Source organism: Dermacentor silvarum, chromosome 10 (assembly GCF_013339745.2).
Source record: "Dermacentor silvarum isolate Dsil-2018 chromosome 10, BIME_Dsil_1.4, whole genome shotgun sequence".
Taxonomy (NCBI): Eukaryota; Metazoa; Arthropoda; class Arachnida; order Ixodida; family Ixodidae; genus Dermacentor; species Dermacentor silvarum.
This window is the reverse complement of record NC_051163.1, coordinates 13,799,615-13,822,266: the sequence shown is the minus strand read 5'-3', so window position 1 is coordinate 13,822,266 and position 22,652 is coordinate 13,799,615. Positions and strand designations below refer to the sequence as shown.

Sequence of the window (22,652 nt, the reverse complement as noted above, 5' to 3'; positions counted from 1 at the left end):
AGGAGCACGCTTCCCCCGACGCCACGGCGACTTATTTTTTTTCTTTATTGCATGGAATTATGAGTAGTTTCATGCGAAAATTAGCTACGTTACATTTATACACACATGAAAAACAAATGCACACTTGCTAGGCAGTCAATAAAGTTCAAAAATTGAACGAAGACAAGCGTCCAGATCCGAAATTCACTCAGGAACGCGATCAAAGTGACAATCACGCTACGCACTTGAGCAGCCTCTTCTCGAAAGACAGACCTTGTCTGTCGATCATTCAGCTTCTCCATAATGATTAGAATCCTAACAACATAAACAAATCATATGGTGTATTACTGATTGTCTTTTTGAAAGGAAGGAACTGGATACCATAACATGTGAGAGGAAGTTATTTCTTGATAGTTCTTTGTAAAATGTCCCAAAAATAAAATGCGTCAAGACGAAGAATAAAGCAATACTCTATTGTCTCGGGCTGATTTCAAAGTCTACAATTTGCATTCCAGGGTACATATAATCCTTTTTCATAGAACCATGAAACTGACAGGGTGGAAGTGTGCAGCTTAAAGAAAAGTGTTTTCGCTGCCGGCTATATACACATTCTACGGACTCGGCAAAGAATATCTTGACCAAATAGAGACAGATCTGGCTTTCGACAGCATAGGTGCAGGGAAAAGGTTATTTACAAGTGGCTCCACGGTTCTGGCTGACTAAAGGTGTGTCTAGTGTGTGCGTCATTGGGCACGTGACGGCGCAGCAAATGGGCAGGAGGTGGCGCCACATGATGAGTGTATAACATGAACATGTTCATGACGTTCCGAGGTCTACAAACGGTATAATGTTTTCACATTCCCACACGTAAGCAGTCTTAAGCGTCTCTGTCGAATTTTTGTTCTTTAGTTCTTTTTTTATTTTTTATCTGCGGTGAAGCTATAGCTGCTCAGTGGATCAGTGTATTATCGCTCCGCGAAGATAGCAGACGACGGAAAGCATGGGGTACGCGCATTGCTGAAATGGCGAGACCATCTCCACATTTTTATTGAAAGCGTCGTTTCAGCCCCGGCTCGCGTGTTGCAGCTCATATTGAGCGCGAGAGTTCTACAAGTACACGGTGTTTATTAAAGAGTTAACTTGACGTGTCGTCTTTAATTGTTCAGCTCATATTGAGCGCGATAGTACTAGAAGTGCACATTGTTTATTAGAGAGTTAGCTTGACGTGGGTCACATCCAGTTAACTTGGGTCACTGGATCTGACGAGAAGGTCAGATAGGGACAGACAATACCGCAAAGTGGGTGACCTTCCCAAAGAATGCTAATCGCATCGAAGAGGTGACATTGGGCTTCATAGCGCAACATCATGATGTTCTCTAATTTCTAGAGGTGAGCTATATAGTACGCGCCTCGTCTTGCGGCACAGGCTTACATGCCAAAGCCGACGCACGAGACGACAGCATAGCACGTGAACGAATGGGCACACTTTGTGATTGAATGACAGCCTTTAAGCAGCGTTGGAGCAATGCAGAAAATATGGTAGGCACTGAAGAAAGATAGGCAACTGCACGCTGTACGAACAACTAGGTTCGTGGGTTCGATTCCCGGCCGCGGTGGCAGCAGTCCTATGTGCGAATAACATGAAAACGCTACCGTACGGTACTTTGGGTGGATGCTAAAGAAACCTCCAGGTGGTCGAAGGTAATTTGGTGCACTCCAGCATGGCGTGTCCCTAGGCGTTGTTGCTTTGAGACGTTATACAGCATAAAGCAAGAAATTGATTGCTTCGTCACGGCCACGAGGCCCGAGTACAAATCTCGATTTATTCGTTTGGAAAATAGCAGGGGAAGTCACGTCCGCGCGGGTTCGGTGCTTATGTGCTTGAGAAACGTTTTGAAGCTGGTGAAGGCTAACTTCAAATGACTATTTTCTTATCATTGTATCAAGTTTCGAGCAAATATTATGGGAGAGAGGAATAAGGGTAACCGCGGGGCTCAATTTTTTGTTAATCACAATCAGGCCAGGCGGCAGAAAATTAACTCGTATTAAGAAAAGGGGAAGTTCATTCTTATGTTTAATTCAAATGGATTATAATAATCAGGTAATGTAGATAACGTCTATTAGTGTTCGTGTTTTGCTGAACTGAACTAAGCTCTCACAAAGAGGTTAACTTGATTTGCATGTCTCGCGTCTGGCTCAACTCGTTCTTTCCGCACTTATCTGGAACCCTATCTGTACTATCGCCCTGGCACCGCTAGACGACCAGAGCAACGACGCAGTGGCAGCAATTAAGCCTGCACCAACGCTGGTGCCCAGCGGGGCAAACGCTGCTGCGGTTGCTGGTTTTGAGAATGTCGCTGAACGTCCAATTACTTCCAGGTTTCTTTCCACAACGCACTCTTTTGTGTTTTTCTTCCTTTAGCAGAACTAGAATTCATGGAGATTGTACCAGTCGCGGCGGGCATTGACAATCTACACACGAATGCTCGCAAGGGCCGGAAGATAACAACGTAAGGCGTCCTGCTGATCAAGCGCTCTAGTTCGACATACGAGTTCGCTTTCTCTTTTTCCCGCTTCCTGGATTCACGTCGGTTTGTCGGTTCTACTGCGTTGCTTTCTGCTTATATCATCCTGTTACTCTCCTCCTTAATACGGCGATACTTAGCACCCGAAACACACTTGCTCCTTAAGAAATAGTTTTCTTGGGGGTCGTAGTACCGTTTTTTCTAGATTATAACCCATGACCCCCAGCCAATGTGCAGTTTCCTGCATGTCCATTTTGACTAAAGTGGTGCCAAAGTGGTTAAGTTGGAAGAAGACGAAATAAAATTTTGTATTCCGGGCAACAGATGTAACATTCTGATAGCAAACTCAAAATAACCTGCGATGTACCAGCAGAAACAAGCGAACGTGTGAGGACTTACGTTTCTACGCAAATTAGTACTCGCCATTGCAAGATTCCGTTACCACCATTTGGACGTGTAGTAATTTAACACAGATCCAGCCATTAGTGCAGTTTAAGAGAAGCGCTGCTAGTGACCCCTGTAGTCAATTGTCGCACACAACGCGCACACACGCACGCACACACGCACATGCACAACGTACACGCGCGCGCACGCACACGCACGCTTAGGTTCGGGAACGGCTTACATCCGTGAAAACACGGCGTTTAGAGGCGGCACAGGCCGAATCACACATAGGTTATCGAAACTGCCGTCTAAACAGATGATCGCGCTAAGGAGTCTTTCGTGGGGTATTTTAAGCAGCGTGTGTGCTCCAGATTAGGCGTAAAGATTCCTCGTAGGAAACACACACGATAACGCTGGATTTTATCTGCCTGGCTCTCCGTTTTGAGGATGTGGCCGTAGAGAAAAACAACGTTGGTCTGTGTGCCGACAACCGGCGGAAGAGAAAAACAATTTGCCGAATGAAGGGGCAGGGCGTTAATGGGGTCGCTGTTGTCACTTCGTCGAGTCCAGCTGTATTTCCGATGTGCCTAGAGTCAGCTGGCAGCGGGTTATTTTGATATGCGGACATTCCTTATGGGGCTCGTCATACTTGTGTGTTCGCTTCGTCATCAGCTTAATTTTGTGTTCATGTAGGAGGATGGCCGGTCACAACGGTCTTCATTTACCTTTGCCTTTCCGTCTTTGTGCCCCTTCCGGTGGCAGTTGCCAGCCTGCTCCTCGCTTTCCCTTTCGTGACAAATGTATATAAATTTTCAAATCAAATAATAATAATAATAGTCTTGCTTCAGTTGATCCTATCATAATAAATTTAATTACATTGGGCGATTTAATATCATAAAACTGCGCAGTGAGTCATGATGACGCCGTATAGTGGGTTGCTCCGGTTTGGGTTTGACCACCTGAGGTTTTTAACGTTCACATAAAGAAGGGTACACGGCTCTTTTCGTATTCCGTTTTAGGCCTCGGGCGGTAACGGTCGCTCAGCGAATGTTGATGTCTCTGTCCCAAGTACATTTTTCACCCGAAATGCTGAATGCAATCATCAGTGAGTACGCCACATCCATTGAGGGTGCCCTGCTCGTCTGTTCGGGAAACAACGTCGTTACCCTAAGTTGGCAGATGTACAGTTGTCATTAATATGAAAGGGTAGAGCGAATTGCTTTATTGCGATAGCAATTATATGGACACGCCAGACGCATTTCTGCCGTCGGCGTCGCCGTCGTCGTGAGGTTCCGTATAAAGTGCAGGGGCGATAAAATCGTCGCCGCGCGCCGTTTACTTTATGTGCGAGTGAAAGCGTGCGAGGGTGAGCCGGCGATAGCGGCCTAATTTCGCCCGCGCGAAAGGGAGGAAAGCGGGAAGGAAGTGCGTCGTTATCTGTCGCGCGCGAGGCACCCAACGTTGCGAGGCACCGGGGGAGGGGAGGAGGGGGGAGAGGTGCGGCGTTTTACTTCGGCTGCAATTGCGTATGTGGCGGCTGCACGGCGCGGTCCTATCGTCGGCGGCTCGTAGCTTTGTGCGTTCTCTCAGCGCTCAGTTTGCGTTGAAGCGATAGGCAGAGGCACGAAGGTCACTTCGCTCGCTGCTGCTGTCGCGTTTCCTCACACCAGAGTTTTGACAGCGAGTGTCCGCGGTCATCGAGTGTGATGTGTTCATGTTTGCTGAGCGCGCTTGCACCATGCTTGTTAATTTAGTTAGCAAGCGAACGTTGACAAGTACGGCCGATAAAAGTACTATCCTTAATTCGTATGGCTCTGTGTAAATTTGCTATCGCAATCGATGCTTCGCCTTTCGTCTTTTTTTATACGACGATATAACTCGTCATGTATGGGATCAAATCCAGGAACTTGATGCACAACGAGTTTTCCTCCTGAACCTTTAGTATCATTGAACACTTTTATGGAGGGCATCTGTGTTTAACCCCTACGAGTGTCTAAAAAAAATTAAGGTGTTCCCTCTCATATTGATGACGACTGTTCTTCAAGGCGAGGTCAGTGGGGATCCCAGAAGGCTATTGTGAATATATCCAGCCTTCTGTATGGTGGCACATGGCGACGGAAGTGTGTTCGGACGTGTTTATTTGCACTATTGGCAGCGTGGCCGGTCTAGAACGCAGTTCATCGGCAGCCTTTTCAGCAGGGGCAGTTCTGGTACGGCGCCTGCTTCACGCCTATCCAGGGCGACCAGAGGCAGCGGTGATGCTCCGGATACCCACGCTCGTCGGTTTCCTCTTTGCTCGGTCGAGGTGAAATGGTTTTCCGGTATGCCTCAAGCTTCTTCAGGAGCCTGTCACGCAACTACAAAGGAAAAAAAATGAAAATTGGAAGCTTCTTCCCATAAAACTGCGACTGAAAAAAGCCGGTAGATCCCACGCCCTGTGGGAATCGATGTTATGCGAAGCAGTGTGCGGGGAGCCTACCAAGTTAACGAAATGACCATGAGAGCACCAAGACTTAGGCGGCGTTTTCATGACCTATATGACACGCATGTCATGACATTCACGTCATGAGTCCCCAGGAGTCGCTTTAACAATGCCTAGGAGACCTTAAGGCGAAAGCCTTAGCCGTGCTCATGACTATGACTTCAACCATTCACCTTTAGTACCACTTAGTACCACATCCGAACCAATTACAGTGGTTCTTGAGTGGTGATCTTTTTTTGCTAAGTCATTGTCATTTTTGCTAAGTCATGCTCATGACTATGACTTCTACCATTATCCTTTAGTGTTTCGTTCACTTAGTATCCATGTCAGAACCCATTTCAGTGGTTTTTGAGTGTTAATGTTTTTTTAGGTGAGTCATTGTCATTTTTGCTGAGTCATGCTCATGACTATGAGTTATACCATCGTCCTTTAGTGTTCCCTTCACTTAGTGCCCACGTCCGAACCCATTTCAGTGGTTTTTGAGTGTTAGTTTTTTTCGCTAAGTCATTGTCATTTTTGCTGAATCATGCTCATGACTATGCCTGAGTCATGCTGAGTCATGCTCATGCATGAGTTTGCTGAGTCATGCTCATGACTAAGTGTTCCTTTCCGTTAGTACCCACGTCCGAGCCCATTTCAGTGGCTTTTTGAGTGTTAATGTTTTTTTCGCTGGCTCACTGTCATTTTAGGCGGCTGCTTCATGACCTACATGACACGCATGTCATGACATTCATGTCACGACCTATCATCTATGTTCGTCATTCACTGTTGTCATACTATTCCACTTTTGGTAAATACCAAGTTAACGAAACGGCCATGAGAGCTCCGAGGCGTAGGCGGCTAGATAGATAGAATAGATAGAATTGAAAGAGTATAGAAAGATAGTATAGAAAGATAGTATAGATAGATAGATAGATAGATAGATAGATAGATAGAATAGATAGATAGATAGATAGATAGATAGATAGATAGATAGTATCTATCTATCTGTCAAAGTAGCAAATGTTTGCCAAGAAATGCTTCACATTTAAAATGGAGCCGGTCAGGCCATGTAATGCGTAGGATGGATAACCGGTGGACCATTAGAGTGACAGAATCGATACCAAGAGAAGGGAAGCGTAGTCGAGGACGGCAGAAAACTAGGTGGGATGATGAAGTTAGGAAATTTGCAGGTGCATGTTGGAATCAGCCAGCGCAGGACGGGTAATTGGAGATCGCAGGGAGAGGCCTTCGTCCTGCAGTGGACATAAATATAGACTGATGATGATGATACACTCCTAAGGCCTTTAGTGCGAGAGAAAAGGTTTGGGATAGCAAGTTTGTCTCTTTGGCACGCGGTGTCGCTGAAGTACGTGCTCTTTGCTCATCAATCGCCGCTTCAGGTGCACATCCACTAACTTCATCTAGCAACACGCGAATACGTGCCTTGGTGAAGTCTGTTTGCTGCTGCTGCTCATTACGATGATATTTTGTAATGGCATCTCCTTTGAAACCTTCTGGAAGGTGGACGTAGCCCACGGTCCAGGCTAGGTAACAATCCGTTACATTCTGCTGAAACATCTCCGGAATTTTGTTGGAGGAGACACAGGCATCATCTTGTTGCGAATACGTGCTCCAACGTTCATACTAACTGGTGCCAGAAATGTGGTAATCTGGCGCCATCTAGCATGGATACGAAGAATGACGGCTGTTGCCTCCGAAATATCTGCGCACACACCTTGGCGCCCTCTCCCGCCTTTTTGCGTGGATTACACAGAAGACACTGGAGCCTTCATAGAAGATGATACAAACCAATGCAAACGCTAACTTTAACTTCCTATCCAAAGGTAAAATGCGTGGTTGCACATATCGGATGTATATAAAACACTCAAGAGGTTTGAGACGTGTGTGTGTGTGTGTGTGTGTGTGTGTGTGTGTGTGTGTGTGTGTGTGTGTGTGTGTGTGTGTGTGTGTGTGTGTGTGTGTGCAAGTCACACGTACATGAAACAAGCGATCATGGCGTCAACTTCGTGTACCATTTAAACACTTATCTATATCACAAAGAAAAAGAATGCATAAGATGGAGACGAAAAATAGAATGTTGTAGAGGCATATTCGAAGGAAAGCTTTGGGGCCAGTCTAGACTGCAGTGGCTGGCCAGACGAAAAGGATAACGACAGGTCTAGACCGTTCGATTCGCCTGCTCCTCGCGAACGGCGGGGCAGCAGAAGCTCAGAAATTGTGCAGCTTAATTTCAGAGGTGCAGGCGCAACTCGATACTCGTAACGATTGCCGAGATGCAGACGCGATGCGGGCGTTTTGTTCTGTCCTCCTAAAATCTGCCGTCCTGTCAGTTTGAGAAGTCCCGAACCGCAGGTTTGGTCGGCTTCTGAGGCGCAAACACGCACCGCGTTGCGTAGACACAGCAGACGTGCGTAAGCGGGGTTTCAATAGCGCCTAGTCGTCTAGCTTCACTGATGAATGGCACCTGCACGTCTGCGCCAATCGGTACCGTCAGTAGGGAGGGTGCAGCCAAATCGTGAACCCGACTTGCACATTTCCTGTAGCTTTTCAAACTAACGGCGTGGTACAGAGGACCCTGTTGCTGCACCACTGAAAGAAGTGACAGGGTGCAGTATACCTCTTGAGCTGGTTCACGTTTCTTAGGCGACATGGGTCTGGACTCACGATTGTGATATTTATGCAATGTGTCCTTTCACTTTGTTCCTCCCATTGTCATCCCCTATTGTGACCCTCTTTCTTCCCCTCTTCCCCTTCCCTTACATAGAGTAGCAGGCCAGATGTTCCATTTTCCGGCCGACCTCTCGACATTTTCAAATCATTAAACTACTTCTCTCTTTGAGCTGGTTCAGGTGCTGCAGGTGAATCGATCAGACCTGACACGACGCGACAGTCACAACTAAGGACGTTAGTGGTATGTGTATCGCTTTAGGGTATTATCATCATCAGCAACAAGGTGTGCGATGGTGTGACGGTAAAATGACACCGAACACGTTGACGGATACTGAGCGAAGGCAGATAGCCTGCTGCTGCGACGACTTATACCGAGAAAACATGAAGATGATGCAAGCGATATGTGCCGCGAAAATTTAGACAAAGCTGCGGACAAGTGAGTTGTACTGTATTTCTACCTCGATATTCTGCGTGCGGAGTTTGTTGTCATGGACTGCCACCTGTATTTGAAACCTTCTCCGTAGACATGAGTTCTGAACATGTGGCTAAGTTTGCCCCCTCCTACGCCACATGGCCCCACGTGGTCTGCGTCACTACTATAGGCAGTTGCAATTTTATTTCTTACACGGAAATAGTAAATCACAGCATGCGTGATTAGATATCTCAAGAGTGCTCAATTTGTTCGGGGGCATTTTTATAGCATCTGATGGCCAGTAATCACCTGAAAGCAAATTACGTAAAGGCGCTCGAGCTAGCGCTGCACGTGGTTTTCGTAGAAGGGCAGATATGCCTGCGTAGATAACTAGAGCAGATTGCCGACTGCAACATTCATTTAGTACCTTAGTATTGGACGATGCGAGGTTGTTACGCTCGCACGGGTCGCTGAAGATGTCGAACACGAAGACCGTGTCGTACGGATTGAAGTTGCTCTGCGCGCTGTCGTTGTTCGCTGAGTTGCCATTGCCGCTGCAGTTGAGCGTTGCCTCTTGGCGCCAGTTTGGTCTCGGTGAAGACTGGCCTCGCCCGCCGGCGTCGATGGAGGCGTTCTGAAGCGCCTGCCAGGCTGCCGATGACGTCACGAGGGCGTCTAGGTCGAGGTCCTCCGGAGGCTGCCCTTGCGGCGGGGCCACTTGAACGTCGAGCTGCGGGTCATTTGGCCCGCTGGGTCGGCTGATTAGCTTGTACCTGAGCACGCAAATGAATTTCACGTACCATTAATTTTCGCCCAAGCATTTCACACAAGCACAAAACACAAGTACATGACTTGAGTGTATTTTTGTACCTAAATCGGCGGGTCCAGGGCAGGCATAATTAGAAATCTTTCGGGAATGTGCCTTTTCTTTAGGCACTGAGCCAAATGGAGCCGATGGCGACAATAAAGGCGACAAGTAACCCGACGCACTTCTGAAAGCATATTGAGCTTATTTTATCCTAGTATTTTCTGCGCCTATTGAAGAGTAAAATATGGGCGTTGTATACCTGCCGGAGATGAGAGCTGCCATTTCTAGCTTGCCTTCTATTTCCAGGAGCACCTCTTGGCGCCCGTTGCCTTTACCGGTGGACAGCACATCCCACAGGTTCCTGCCGTCCACGTCACCAAGGTCTTTAGGGTCGCCGCCTTGAAAAGACAAGAGAATGTCAGCGAGCATGGATGGGCTAATGAAGGTACCTGACGGATAAGGTGAGTCCTGATTCGTGCCGATGCAGTTTTTGTTTGCAAGGGCCGTTTCTCTGCTATGCGAACAGAGACATGCCATAGGACACAGAATGACACCGACATGGAAAAGGTGCGGGGTAGGGCTAGCTGTCTGAGCTGTACAAGTAATGGTACGTTCGACTACTCTCTACCGCGGTCCTAATTAGTTCGGAGCGATGCGGAGCCATCTCGAGACTGGAGCCAGAGAAGGCCTGTCGCCGGACTCCCCGGACTCCCCAGCTTCCAGAGCATTCGAAGCAGCCACGTGATCGAATTTCTGTCGTATCTCGACCGCGCTCCTAGGTTAGAGGTGGGAACGCCTCAGAGTGCTCTGAGCCGGAGATCGGGGCTCTGAATGAACTAGGCGAATGTGTACCGAGCGCTCGATTTCGACCAACCGAATGTAAGTAGAACCACGCGAGTGCTCGAGAGCACTAGAAAGCGACCAGTCGAATGTGCCCGTACGTTAGTGAGCGCTACTAGTGCTGAACGCTGAATAAACAAAGCCGAGCTTGCTTGTGCGCGCTTGCGTAGTGTCGCCGACGCTATTTATTGGATACGAGAAGGTTGTCTTGGCACACGCTAAACACTTATGGAGCCCACTTTTGATAAAACTGCGTATAATAAAGCTCTGTTTGGGGATTAAAGAGAAATAATGCTTCTCTGCGACGTCCGTGAGCGTACCGTCTAAAAATTTGGGCGAGTTATTTGCGATGTTATGAAATGCTTCAGAGTAAATTTAAACGAAGCTCCTTTACATGAAGGTTTCGTTCTCTGTATACCGTCATTAAATAACCCAGTAAAAGACATCATGCCATAGCGGCACAATTGCAACCTAAGGAATCAATGGAGGCGACCATGCTCTGTAATGCTTTAGGCAAATAACCGGTGTTGTCTTTGGATAGCACAATGGTTGCCAAGAGTTAGAGAACGCAGTAGCGGGCATATGGAGAGGGATGAAACTACGAAGTTTGCGGGAATAGAATTACCCATGTCCTGCGTCAGCAAACACAGGACAGGGGCAATTCTTTACCCGCAAACCTCGTCATCTCGTCACTGCAGATTTGTTACAGAGGCCTTCGTTCCGCACTACGCTTAAGGTGGCTATACAATGGTGGTGATGATGATGACGACGGCGATGCTATATATCTCCAAGGTAATGCGTTGTGTGCGATACCTGCGGCTGCGTATAGCGTGGGCGCCCAGTCGGACATGTGCACCACTTGCTGCGACGGGGGTAGGGGTAAGCTTCCGCTGAGGCGTCCGGACCACAGCACCGCCGGCGTCCGCACACCGCCTTCCCACACTTCCTGCTTGACCCCGCGGAGGGGCCAGTTGGAGCCGGCGTTGGCGTACTCGACGGCCGGCGAGGCCAGTGGACCGCCGCCGTTGTCGCTGGTAAACACCACCAGGCTGTCGGCGAGCATGCCGCGAGACTGCAGCGCCGCCAACACTTCCCCGATGGAACGGTCCATGACTTCATAAGCGCCTGCAAAAAAAAAAAAAAAAAAACAACAACAAACAAACAAACAAACGTTAGGAGCCCCTTTTTTCACTACTGTGAAGATGGAAGCCAGCGAAGCTGGCAGTATAGTAGGTCTGCTATAGTGAATATTGCTATAGTGAATTTATATATTATAATGATTGACTATAATGAGCGTCTTCGGCATGTTCGTCAAAGAGCAAGGACACCGGCGTCTTGTTTTCGGCCGGCGCGATGGCCAAGTAGTGCGTTTGCTGCGCCAAGTCCGCCCCATCGTCATAGACTAGCGTATGAAGCACAGCGTTCATAGCCGCGGCACACTGTACGGCATCGTCAGGATTCTGACTTCAGAATCCTAGATGCCGTACAGATGTACTTAAACGAGCGTCCGTCCAATAGCGAGTTCAAAGGGCAACTGCTGAAAACAGCGTTATCGCGATCTATACGTCACGAGACAAAGGGGCACAATGATTGGTGGGACGTGCCGCTGCCGAGTATCGCGACACTTGGGAAAGAGGCATCGGCGGTGGCGAGGGGTATAACAATGGGCCATCCATCATCCGTTTTGACACATGTGCTAAGGCACAACTGGCGGGAAACCGCCACGCACATGTAGCCAAACCACCACGCACATGGAGCCAACCGCTGTACATGGAGCCGAATTTCTTGATCTACTTCCGGTCTATCTATCTACTTCCGTTGTCGGATGTGATCTCCTGGAACCTAGCAAAAGCGTCGCTGTAAAAGTGCGCGCATTCAAGGTGGCTCATCTGTCTGCCCACTGCCGTTCACTTCTTGCACTTTTTCTGTACACACTCCACTTGTAACGACCACAGCGTCGCCTAAAGCGAGTAATTTCAACAGGTTTACCTCTGCTAACTTTGCTGTTATAGTGTGTAGGCTTTACTTTGTCATTCGTTAACCCCGATAATGTGGCAAGTCGTCTATACGCCGACTAGGATAAGTATCGAGGCTTTCACTGTCCTGCTTGTGGAACGTGCTGCGAAACGCATAAACATTTGCTTGTACAATACCAATCTTTCAAGAGCGCTCGCTTATTGCTGCACAGCAATTTGGGTACCGCTTGTTCTTTTTCTTATCTTAATTGTTTACTTACTTTTCCCGAAAGATTGAGCCTGAAGCGTGCAGTAAGCTGTAGTGATCCTCTTTCTGTCTCTCAACAGTAAATGGCGAACAACGGAAGCCTGACCCTGCAGCCAGCTTTTCGGTCCTTGTCGAGACTTTGGGCACAACGTGAAATTGCCCTTGTCTGGCCGCTGTTGGTTCCCTCGAGTCTCCACCATCCAGTGACCACTTTGGTTTGCTTCAATCCTATTCACAGTCTTTGCTCTATTATGTTATGGTGGTTTGATCTCTATGGTCTATAATAGACCAATACTTTATAGACCTTTTTTCGCGGCGAGGAGGAAGCTTGAACTCGGAGCAATAATTTCTCCACTCTCCACCTCGCCACTGTCCTATTCTACTCCGTGCAATGCGCGCACAGCCTTGTTTTCCAGCGGCGGCGCTCACCGGTAGTGACGCCATTGTGAATTACTGTGAATTTAACGTGCTTTATGTCTAATAATTTGGCGTCAGGTGACTCCAGTTTACTTCGCACTCCGGTGACTCCGCGTGGCAGGCGGATGAAATGAACTGTTTTCGGCTGTAAAAATACCTTTCGGAAGCGAGAGATACTATAGCAACTGAGCATCTTCAGCCCTGTCGTGCGTTTCAGCTGTTTCAGCTGACACTGTGATCTTCGATTCGACGTCTTGTAGGATCCAGCTCAGCACGTGTTTACAGTTGCTCTGCACTCTCTTATTTGAAGTGGAGGCGTCGTCTGGACTGGTTGGTGATAAATCGCTTATGCAGCGCTCAATAACACTAACGCGCAGAAGGAAACACGACACATTGCTGTGTCATCTTTGCGTCTCTGTGCCCTTGTTCTTGAGCGCTGCAAAAGAAGTGATTTATTCGCAATACGCCCCCCATGTGCAATGCACAGGAGGGCCTGCATCACACGACCTTCGCATGCAGCCGCATACATGTACACGTTTGCAAGATACCATAGCGCCCATGGTGCCTTGACCTCTTCTTTGTCCGTGTTTCTTTGCACTACGATGGCTTCAACATGCATGTATGTACATTAGAAGTGCTTCCACGCCTGCGTGAGCAGCAGCGGATGTACTATGTCAGTGAAATGTTAATTGGCTTTTGATATTTTTTTTGTTTATTTAGCGAGCGGAAGGTGTGTGTGCATGGGTGTATGGGGGGAGAGGGGGGAAAATAGGTATTTTGAGTATTTTGTGTGGGCAGTCAGCAATGCATGCGTGAGCTGTGCACATCTCTCTGGTGTCCATTAACATTTTTCTCGCTGTCTATAAAGTATGGTTTATAGTTTTTTGAGGAAATTTGTCTGGCAGTGCGGATGCCCCTCTAAGCGAAACAATTTGCGAAATATATCTCTCCAGAGACAGCGGTAAAAAGAAAACCTAAATTATAACTTTTGACAACACAACCACCGCAATAGTACATGCACACACAAAATTTTTGGAAGAAAACTGCAAACAAAGCAATCGTGCAGCGCGGACAACGGCTTTTCTCGTACAGCCAAGTATCATGTAAGTGTAAGCTGATGAACTAGCCCGATCCGACGATAGATGGCGCCTCTTTTTCAAGATGGCGCCGCCGTAGATAAAGATGTCTATATATACAGTTCGTAGAGCGATCACTCTTACGTTACTAGGCGCTCTGAAGTACGGGTACTCATGCATGATATAGGGGCACAAAAATATCCTCCGAGTTAAAAAAAAATTAAGAAGAAACTCGCCTGCCAAGACTGTTCTGTTGTAGTTTGCGATGTACTTGAAGTGGTCCACATTCTCCTTGGGGGCCTCTACAGTGCAGTTGCTGCAAATGGTGTGACCGGCTTCGTGGCTCACGTATAGAAACAGGGGCTGCAGAATAACGACAATAGATGTCATTACTTTAGCACTCGCCACCAAATGTTTGAAGGAAACCGAAAAAAAAAAAAACGCTTTGTGATGTCTCTCCTTGATTATGTGCTCCTTGTAATGCTTTGCCTGTGTCCACACTGTGCGTGTGAGAATTTCAGACACTATGCTCGTCTGACTCACCTTCGAGCACGAATAATTTTACAGACTCGTTTCTTTATCGTTTTACTTAGCTAAGCATAACCTACTATCACTTGATGGATATTACGGCATACACCCGAAGTTGCATGCCTGGCTGGCATTCTTGGCTTTTATTACAAGGCAGTTTATCTCTCCATTCTGCAGAGACGACAAGACTATTCCAAAAGAACATATTTCTGTTCGGCGTTCTGACTCCCGCTGCGCACGATGGCCACCTGTGTAATATTGAGACTATTGCTGCTGCAATGTCCAGTCGTAGCTGTTAATTACTCAAGATATTTGTTGCGTATGGGTCCTGGACCACAATGAAGCCTAACTTTGAAAGTTCGGAAGGAGCCCAAGATCACTCGGACGTGAACGTACAAATAGCAGAGGTCCATTCTTGTACCTGTTATTCGTGTTCGTTTTCCACCAACAAATATGCACGCCAACTCATCCAAGAGTTCACTGCACTAATATTTACTTTGATTCCACACATAGATTCGCCGCGAATGTGCTGAAGACGCACTAAACCACTTTTCTAGTGTACTGATTAACAGTCGGCGAACATGTCAAGCCTCAACTGAGAGTCAGCATTTCTACTAGGGAACTTGACCTCGCAGAGCCGTGTCACAAAAGGACATTTCTTCGAGAATTGCCCTCGTCGAAACGTCGGCTCCGGATGCGACCTCTTCTAGTCGTCTGCTAGCGGTCAATACAAGTCTCCGTCGTCATGCGACTCTTTTGTCTTGTTTTGATTTGTTGGAAAAAAGAAAAGCTGCGAACTATAAGCTCACCTTTCGAACGTCATGTTCGTCTATGATACGCTTTGCCTCGTCAGTGAACGCCTTCGTCGAGTAGGTGCCGTTGAGGTCGGCGACAGATTTCGTTGAATGGCCCACGTTGCGCCATAAGTCCAAGCCGCAGTGACCTTCCTGCGTCGACACGTACCAGACCGATGCGTGCCATTACTCGGTGGTCTAAAGCTCAGGCTACGCCACCACTCTAGCTGACACTCTTCGCATATGACTCCCCCTTGTGAGCAGCACTACGAACACTCTACCAGTTTTCTGTATGAAACATCGTACGTGCGTCTGGTTAACCTCCCTGCCTTTCCTCTCTTCTGTTGCTCTCTCTCTCTCTCTCTCTGTAGGAAACATCTTCTTGTGCTACACACATCTCCAATCATTCATATGACCCGTCGCGATAACTTAGTGGGTATGGTGTTGCGTTGCGTTGCAAAGCTCGAAGTCGGGAGTTCGACTCCGGCCGTGCGGCCGCATTTCGATCGGGGTGCAATGCAACTTAGATTTAGGTAGAGGGGGCATTAAATAAAATATAGATGGGTAAAAAAATTGTGTTTCGTGGCGACTTCTACGAAAACGTGATGACGATTGTATAAACAATTAAAACCTGCCACAAACCAAGACAATTGCCTGAAGCACCGCTAAGAGTCACTGCTATGAAAAAAATACGACAGAACCCATCTCACGATGACTGTCGAAGCTAATGCGATTAGCATTCGAGCCATGTAGCAACCCAAAACATTTCTGAAGTCACGTTTACGTAACATAAATAGTGGTCTTTCTGAGACTACCGTTGTTTCCACTACATGAGACATACTTCGGTGTCGTCCCACTTTGCTATCGCTCTCGCTTACCAAGTTCACCCATGAGCATGGCGGTATGACTTTATGGATGCGACCGAAGCAGTGACGCAGTGACGGACGATGAAATAACGAAGAAGGTATGACGTCGACGCAAGGACAAAGGTGGTGGGATGACGATGGCCTGGCGACTACGGTATGACAACAACCAATGACGAAGAAGAAATGACGTCCATGGATCGATGATGGCGTTATGACGATGATGACGTTATGACGATGATGTCATGACGACATTGGAATAACTTTACTGAAGTGATGACTACGTGATCGGCATGACGATGTTAGAATGATGACGATGTGTAAAGGGGGTTAATTCGGGTCGTCGAGCGGCAGGGACAAGCGCAGCACCAGCAGGTATAGGGCGTAGCCAGAGAGCGAACTGGGCACGAGCCACACGATGGCAACGGGGCTGTTCAGCGTGCCGATCTTCTTCCTCACAATCACCCCCGCTATGGAAGAGTAGCCATCCTGGCGACCTAGGGAGAGTTCAGCGGATCGTAGTACGGCTTGAGCCGGTCAGTGTCCACAGTCTCTCGCCCGCGACGACGGAGGTCGGAAGATGGCGACACGGGTTCAACCACGTAATTAACTGGTGATGTTTGCGCAACCACGCGGTAGGGCCCGTGGTACCTGGGAAGGAGCTTCGACGAAAGGCCAGGAGCAGCAACAGGCGGGACCCAAAGCTACACGAGGGAGTCAATGGCGAAAGGGTGAGGAGGTGGTTTGTGGTCATGACGCTGTTTTTGGCGACACTGTTGAGCAGACGTCAACGAACGGGCCAGTTGTCGGCATTTCTCGGCGTGCTGAGCGACCGTAGCAACAGGTGAGCAGTCGGCAGGGTCCGGCCGGTACGGGAGAACCGTATCAATGGTGCTGGAGGGCTGGCGGCCGTAAAGCAGAAAGAATGGTGAGAACCTGGTAGTGGCTTGGGAGCCAGTGTTATATGCGTATGTGACGAAGGGAAGTACAAGATCCCAGTTGGAGTGGTCTGACGCCTACATACATTGATAGCATGTCGCCAAGAGTTCTGTTGAATCTTTTTGTGAAGCCATTCCTCTGTGGGTGATAAGCGGGAGTGGTGCGCTGAATAATTTGGCATTCCGATAGGAGTGACTGCAGCACGTCCGAGAGGAATATGCCATCCCGATCGCTCAGCAGTTCACGACGTGCGCCGTGGCGGAGAACAAAGTTGTGTAGAATGAACGAGGCGACGTCTTTTGCTGATGCGTCAGGTAAGGCGGCGGTTTCAGCATATCGTGTCAAATGATCTACGGTGACGACAATCCATCGGTTGGCAGCGCCAGTAGATAGAAGAGGCCCGTATAAATCAATGCCGACACGGTAAATTGGGTCAGCTTGGCAGGGAAGTGGTTGGAGGGGTGCGGTGGAGAGATGCGAGACACATTTGCGACACGAACGGTAGGAGGTCAATGGGAGGACGAGTGTATGACGACAATGGCGTGATTACGACTTTATCATGAAGCCGGTATGGCGACGGTGGCCAAACAACGACGGCATCAGGAAATTCGGATGACGAAGTTAAAGTGATGACAATGGCACGACCACGATGGCACTACGACGTCGTGGTGTGACAACGAATTTATCACGACTGTATGTCGACGTCGTCGTGACGTCGACGGCATAACGAGGGTCGGATGACAAAGCTGGAATGACGACGGTGCAACAACTACGATAGCATCTAGACCACGAGCACATACTTTGTGGCCCAAGCTATGACGAAACTAGGTCCACTGGGTCGGCGAAGAAGGCTTGATGACGGTGGCATGACGAGAGTCATATGACGAAGCCGAAAACGACGATGGAACTACCGTGGTGGCATTGCGACCACGAGCACATGCTTGGTGGCCGAAGCGGGTAGACAACTTGGGCCACTGGATTGGCGTAGGAGGATGGACAGAGGGACGGACGGATGAACGGACGGACAGAGAGACAGACATACAGACAGAGAGACGATCGGACGGACGGATAGACTTTGAGCGCCTAATAGGCAAATAATGCTAATCGCGTTAAAAATACATCTGTTAACTGGGAACCGTACTTAAGAGGAAGCTTTAGCACGGGTCCAACTCCGATTTCCATATTCAGGTACACATAAAACGCAATAATTTTTTTATGAGACAACCGCTGTACCGATATGAATCAGTTTTTTTTTTGCATTTGAGAAAGTTAAATGCTCTTGACACTCCGAAGCAGAATTTTGATTTAGGACCTGGAATGTTTTACAACTTGCTGAGAACTGGTAGGCTTAAAAAATAAACGATGCTTACAAATTTCTAACTCTGTAAAGAAAAAAAAACACATTACCGACGATTACTATACTCTGTAATGCGAAATTCGAGCACAGCTGTATACGTGTTTTCATTTCGCGATATACTGGCTAGCGCGTACAATCTGTCTCGTGCGGCATGTTGCAAACGGACCGAAGTGTGGGGCGCGATTGCCTCGCTAATCGGGAGATTGCGAAAGGCAGCGCGTGGGTGACGCGTGGGCGCGATTCGCAGCAGCCGCCGCATACATACAGACCTCTGCTCATGCAGCGCTTTGTTTCCATATATGGTATCGGTGGCGTCATCGGTGAACAGACGACGCGCACTACTCAGGCGCCATCTTGTAGCCGTCGTCGCCGCAGAGCAAGTGTTGCGCGTCACTACGCTTTTCTTATCACGCTTTCGCCATACCCTCCTCCTCCGCTTTGCTCCTCGTGATCTCTTGGCTATCGCCGTCTTTTATCCACGCTCCGCGTTCGCTCTTTCATCCTTCGCTGTGCTCGTTCGCAAGGTTACGAAGACCCCGAGGGACGACGCCAACGCTTGTCGCAGGAACGGATGCCTAAGAGCCGCGCTCTAAAACAGATGTTGCAGTCCTGTAAACTACATCTGTTTGATCTTCTAAAACGAACAAGTTTGATCTATAAGTTTACAGCTTACGTGAAATGTTTACAGTGTTTATGATGGTTTCACAAACGTTTTACTGAGAATGTAGGGGAATATCTTGCAGCGGTGTATAATACTTCAGTTTTGTCCGCTTCAGATGCATTATTAGGTCAAGTTTGCAGAATCGTGTTGTCATTTATTATTCGAAGAGTTACAGGGTTAAAAAAGTTTGTACATAAGGTTTCTTTCAGTTTTGCGATTTTCATCAATTCTTGTGAAAAATTGAAGCCTGAAATTTGCTTTCTGCTGTCACTAGGCTTTAACTAACTTTTTATTTTAAATGCGACAAACCTGATCAAAGTCGGTACAGTAGTTGCCGAGAAAAACGATTTCTTCGTTTCCTTGTTTTTAGATTGGCGCCACCGTGCTAAAGCTTCCTCTATGTTTTAAGGACTTTGTTGTCTAGCTTAATGTTGATTCGCTATCATGGACGGTTCTGCAATACAGCATAACGTCGATACACTGTGCCCCCCCCCCCCCCTTTTTTTTTTTTTCATGGACATGACTAAATGAGTAGATGCTGGCACTAAGACATGATTCCGGCCACATTACACATGATAAGCGTAGAAATATACCACACGCAACAGGATATTACAGACGCAAAGGAAACTCGCCGCAAAATGTATTAAACATCATATCAGAGCGGCAACAGTGACACCACAGAAAGAAGCACAGTTTACGATGACACAAGGACTAGATATACTTGAACCACATAAATATCCCGAGAAAAGAATTTGACGCATATAACTTTTTCAAAGCGAACATGAACTAAAACACAGGATGTCATTCTCGCCTGACTGAAGCCCAGTTTCGCTGGTTGACACTGAAGCAGCGGACCCAACTTGAAGTCATTAATCAGGACGCGATGAGGGCAATTGCGTCTCTCTCGCGCGCTACATATACGCCCATATGGCGACTAGTGTAGTTTAAAAGATAACTTGTTCCTGTAGAGGGTAAACTTCTCGCCTACTTCCGGAACACATCCCTGTCGGTGCATCGGGCCGATGAATCGCCTACCCGGAAATAAACTGTGCATGCAGACAATAAATCACTCGGCTGTATACGGAAAAAAACCCAACGCGTAGGTACTGCAGCGCAGTGTGATATTTTTCGGATGAATGCGTGAGGCACACAGACGCTGCTGCTACACGTGTTGGTACAGGCACGGCAGGTGCAGGCCTTATATAGTTACCTGTTCAAGGAAATAGAATTTCACAGTTGCACCATAAGGGCCAAGCAACGAATGCGACAGCAACATGAATATTACACGAAGTGCAAGACTCGTACATGTAGTGGCGGTATATGAACTGAAGTAAACGTAAGCTGACTAAATAAAAACGCGCTGTTGTGCTAGGATTCCTCTATTTGAATTCTGCCATCGGACAATTTCATTTATGTTTTATTAACGCTCGCTTTGGGACCGGGGGTACGCGGGCTCGAATACCGCCTCTGCAATGAAGTTTATTTTCTTTCTTGGTAGTTTCTTGATACGCACATACGCACCACAAATTACGGCTGTAATACCTAGTATGAACGACTTAGGGATAGAATGGCATGTGTGACAATATAACCCGCATTTACCGCATGTCATATAGCATGACATGGCTTATAGCCTAAATATACCTATAGATATATACGGAATGTCACGGCGACACCGATGGCGACGGCAAATGTTCGCTTGGAGTGTCCGTATAATTGCTATCTGATTAAAAGGTGGCTACCTCAAGAGCCTGATGACCTGAACGCCGAGTAGAGTCCAGTCAGAGACATGCAGACTAATTCTCCAACCAAGACACAGTGTGGGTTGCGCGATAAACGCATGGCCAAGACCAGACATGAATGACGTGAACGCCAACTCCTAACTAGTATTTTTATTTTAAGGCGCGATAATTTATAATAAATATCTCTTACCGAGACCACCAAATGAAGTCGAGCTTCATTTTTTTTTGGCGTCCCCACTTAGGGCGCTCGTCTGCCATGAGAAGGCGTTCAGATTTCAAAGCGTTTACTCACGTATTTGAGTGTGTGGTTGAAGTAAAAGATGTCGCCGTTGTAGTAGCCGAAGAACGTGTCGAAGCCACGCCAGGTCGGTGTGTGCTTGAGACTCTTGTATCCCACGTGCCACTGCGTAACGTACAGCACCGTCCGTCGTTCAGTTATGCAGTTTGACCGTGTATTGCTATCGGGGCTACCTGAAAAGCACAATCACGTGAGCAAGCAAGTCTTAGGGCAGGGTCGAAGGTATATGTGCGAAACACTTAAGTAATGTCGAAAGGACTGATCAGGGACAAGGAGTTACGAGTGATACCCAGCATCTGCGATCTATAAACGAGGACACCCATCTAAGCCGGAGCTGAAATATAAATTTGATTGTGATTTTGATCACGAAATATAGGTGTCAATGCTTAAAGATAGACAAATGTATGAATTACAGGTGAAATTCTGTTAGGTGGTGTTCTGCTTGACTTTAGGTTAAAAAATACTGTTTGGGCAGGTAATATGATCAAATCAGATTATGGAGTACAGCGAGAGATAGGAAGTATGATGGTTTATGGAGAGGTTAGCCTATACCGACAGGCTAGACCAGATAAAATGGCGAGCGATGAAAGAAACAGAGTGAGGCTTTGACGGCCCAAAGTGACAACATAGGGCTACGAAACACGCCGTATTTTGGGACTCCGTGGTTTAGTTTAAAGTATGTGGGCTTCTTTCACGTGAACCTAAATTTAAGTGCGTGAGCGTGTTTGCATTCCGACGTGGCCTCCTGCTCGTCATCAGAACAGCATAGCCGGTGAAGGCCATCAAATGCGTGGAACAGAGGAAGATTTAGCTCGGGCGCTGCTATCTGAATACATGAGAACGGAGGAATCGTCTTTCCCGCCAACCACGGCAACAATTTTGGTGAGCTTTATTGCGTTTCAAAAAAAAAAGAGAAAAAAAAAAAAAACAGAGAGAGATAAGCTACAATCTAGTGACAGTAGGATACATATTTTTTATTGAAGCCGTGAATTGTTTTTTCTAACGAAAATTATTGCAAATAAACAAAAATCATCGGTCAAGCTTGCAAGATCTAAGTAATAAAACACGATATCGAAATTCCGTCAGCTGCATTTAATACTACATCTCAGGCGGACAAACTTTAGGTATTACACAACGCTATGTAATATACTTATTTGTAAGTAGGACGTTTGCAAAACGCTCCTAACATTGTACCAAGTTTCCGTGAGTAGTTAACTTGTATATCAAATTAGTGCGCTCAAGGTGCACTAACGGCAGCAACTTACAGGACTGAAACATGTGCTTTTCATGCAGAGTTATGGATTTGCAAACTTGTGCTTCTGCTTATTTTTAAGGCTAACCTATTTCCGGCAATTTAAAAAAAAATGTCGATGCTCGAAATCAAATTTCTACTCACACATGTGACTCTAATTTAACCTTAATTGTTTAATGCAACAACGTTTATTCAAATTGGTCCAGCGGTTGTATTGCCAATGATTTTCTGCGTTTTACGTCTATTTTAATAAGGGAATCGGGAGGAAACGTGTGACTTGTCCATCTCTATCTTTAATTTGCCGAAATTGGCGGCAATTGGCGAGCCCTGTCAGGATTTACTTCCGGCCCTTTCACGGATCTTGGTAGTCTGGAGATGGATTGGGACAGCATATTAGGTACT

General features: G+C 47.3%; 1 protein-coding gene across 1 annotated transcript in view; it reads right to left on the bottom strand.

Moving 5' to 3' along the window:
* Nucleotides 1-5,009: 5,009 nt before the first annotated feature.
* Nucleotides 5,010-22,652, bottom strand: part of LOC119465833 (arylsulfatase B) — a 29,211-nt gene continuing 11,568 nt past the window's right edge. Inside the window, exons 5-11 of the mRNA XM_037726304.2 lie at nucleotides 20,993-21,103; nucleotides 15,157-15,294; nucleotides 14,056-14,182; nucleotides 10,917-11,228; nucleotides 9,523-9,661; nucleotides 8,883-9,228; nucleotides 5,010-5,245 (exon numbers count right to left, since the gene is read on the bottom strand). Coding sequence (XP_037582232.1) covers nucleotides 5,081-5,245; nucleotides 8,883-9,228; nucleotides 9,523-9,661; nucleotides 10,917-11,228; nucleotides 14,056-14,182; nucleotides 15,157-15,294; nucleotides 20,993-21,103 — 1,338 coding nt within the window. The 3' untranslated portion in view covers nucleotides 5,010-5,080. The remainder of the gene's footprint in view (nucleotides 5,246-8,882; nucleotides 9,229-9,522; nucleotides 9,662-10,916; nucleotides 11,229-14,055; nucleotides 14,183-15,156; nucleotides 15,295-20,992; nucleotides 21,104-22,652) is intronic.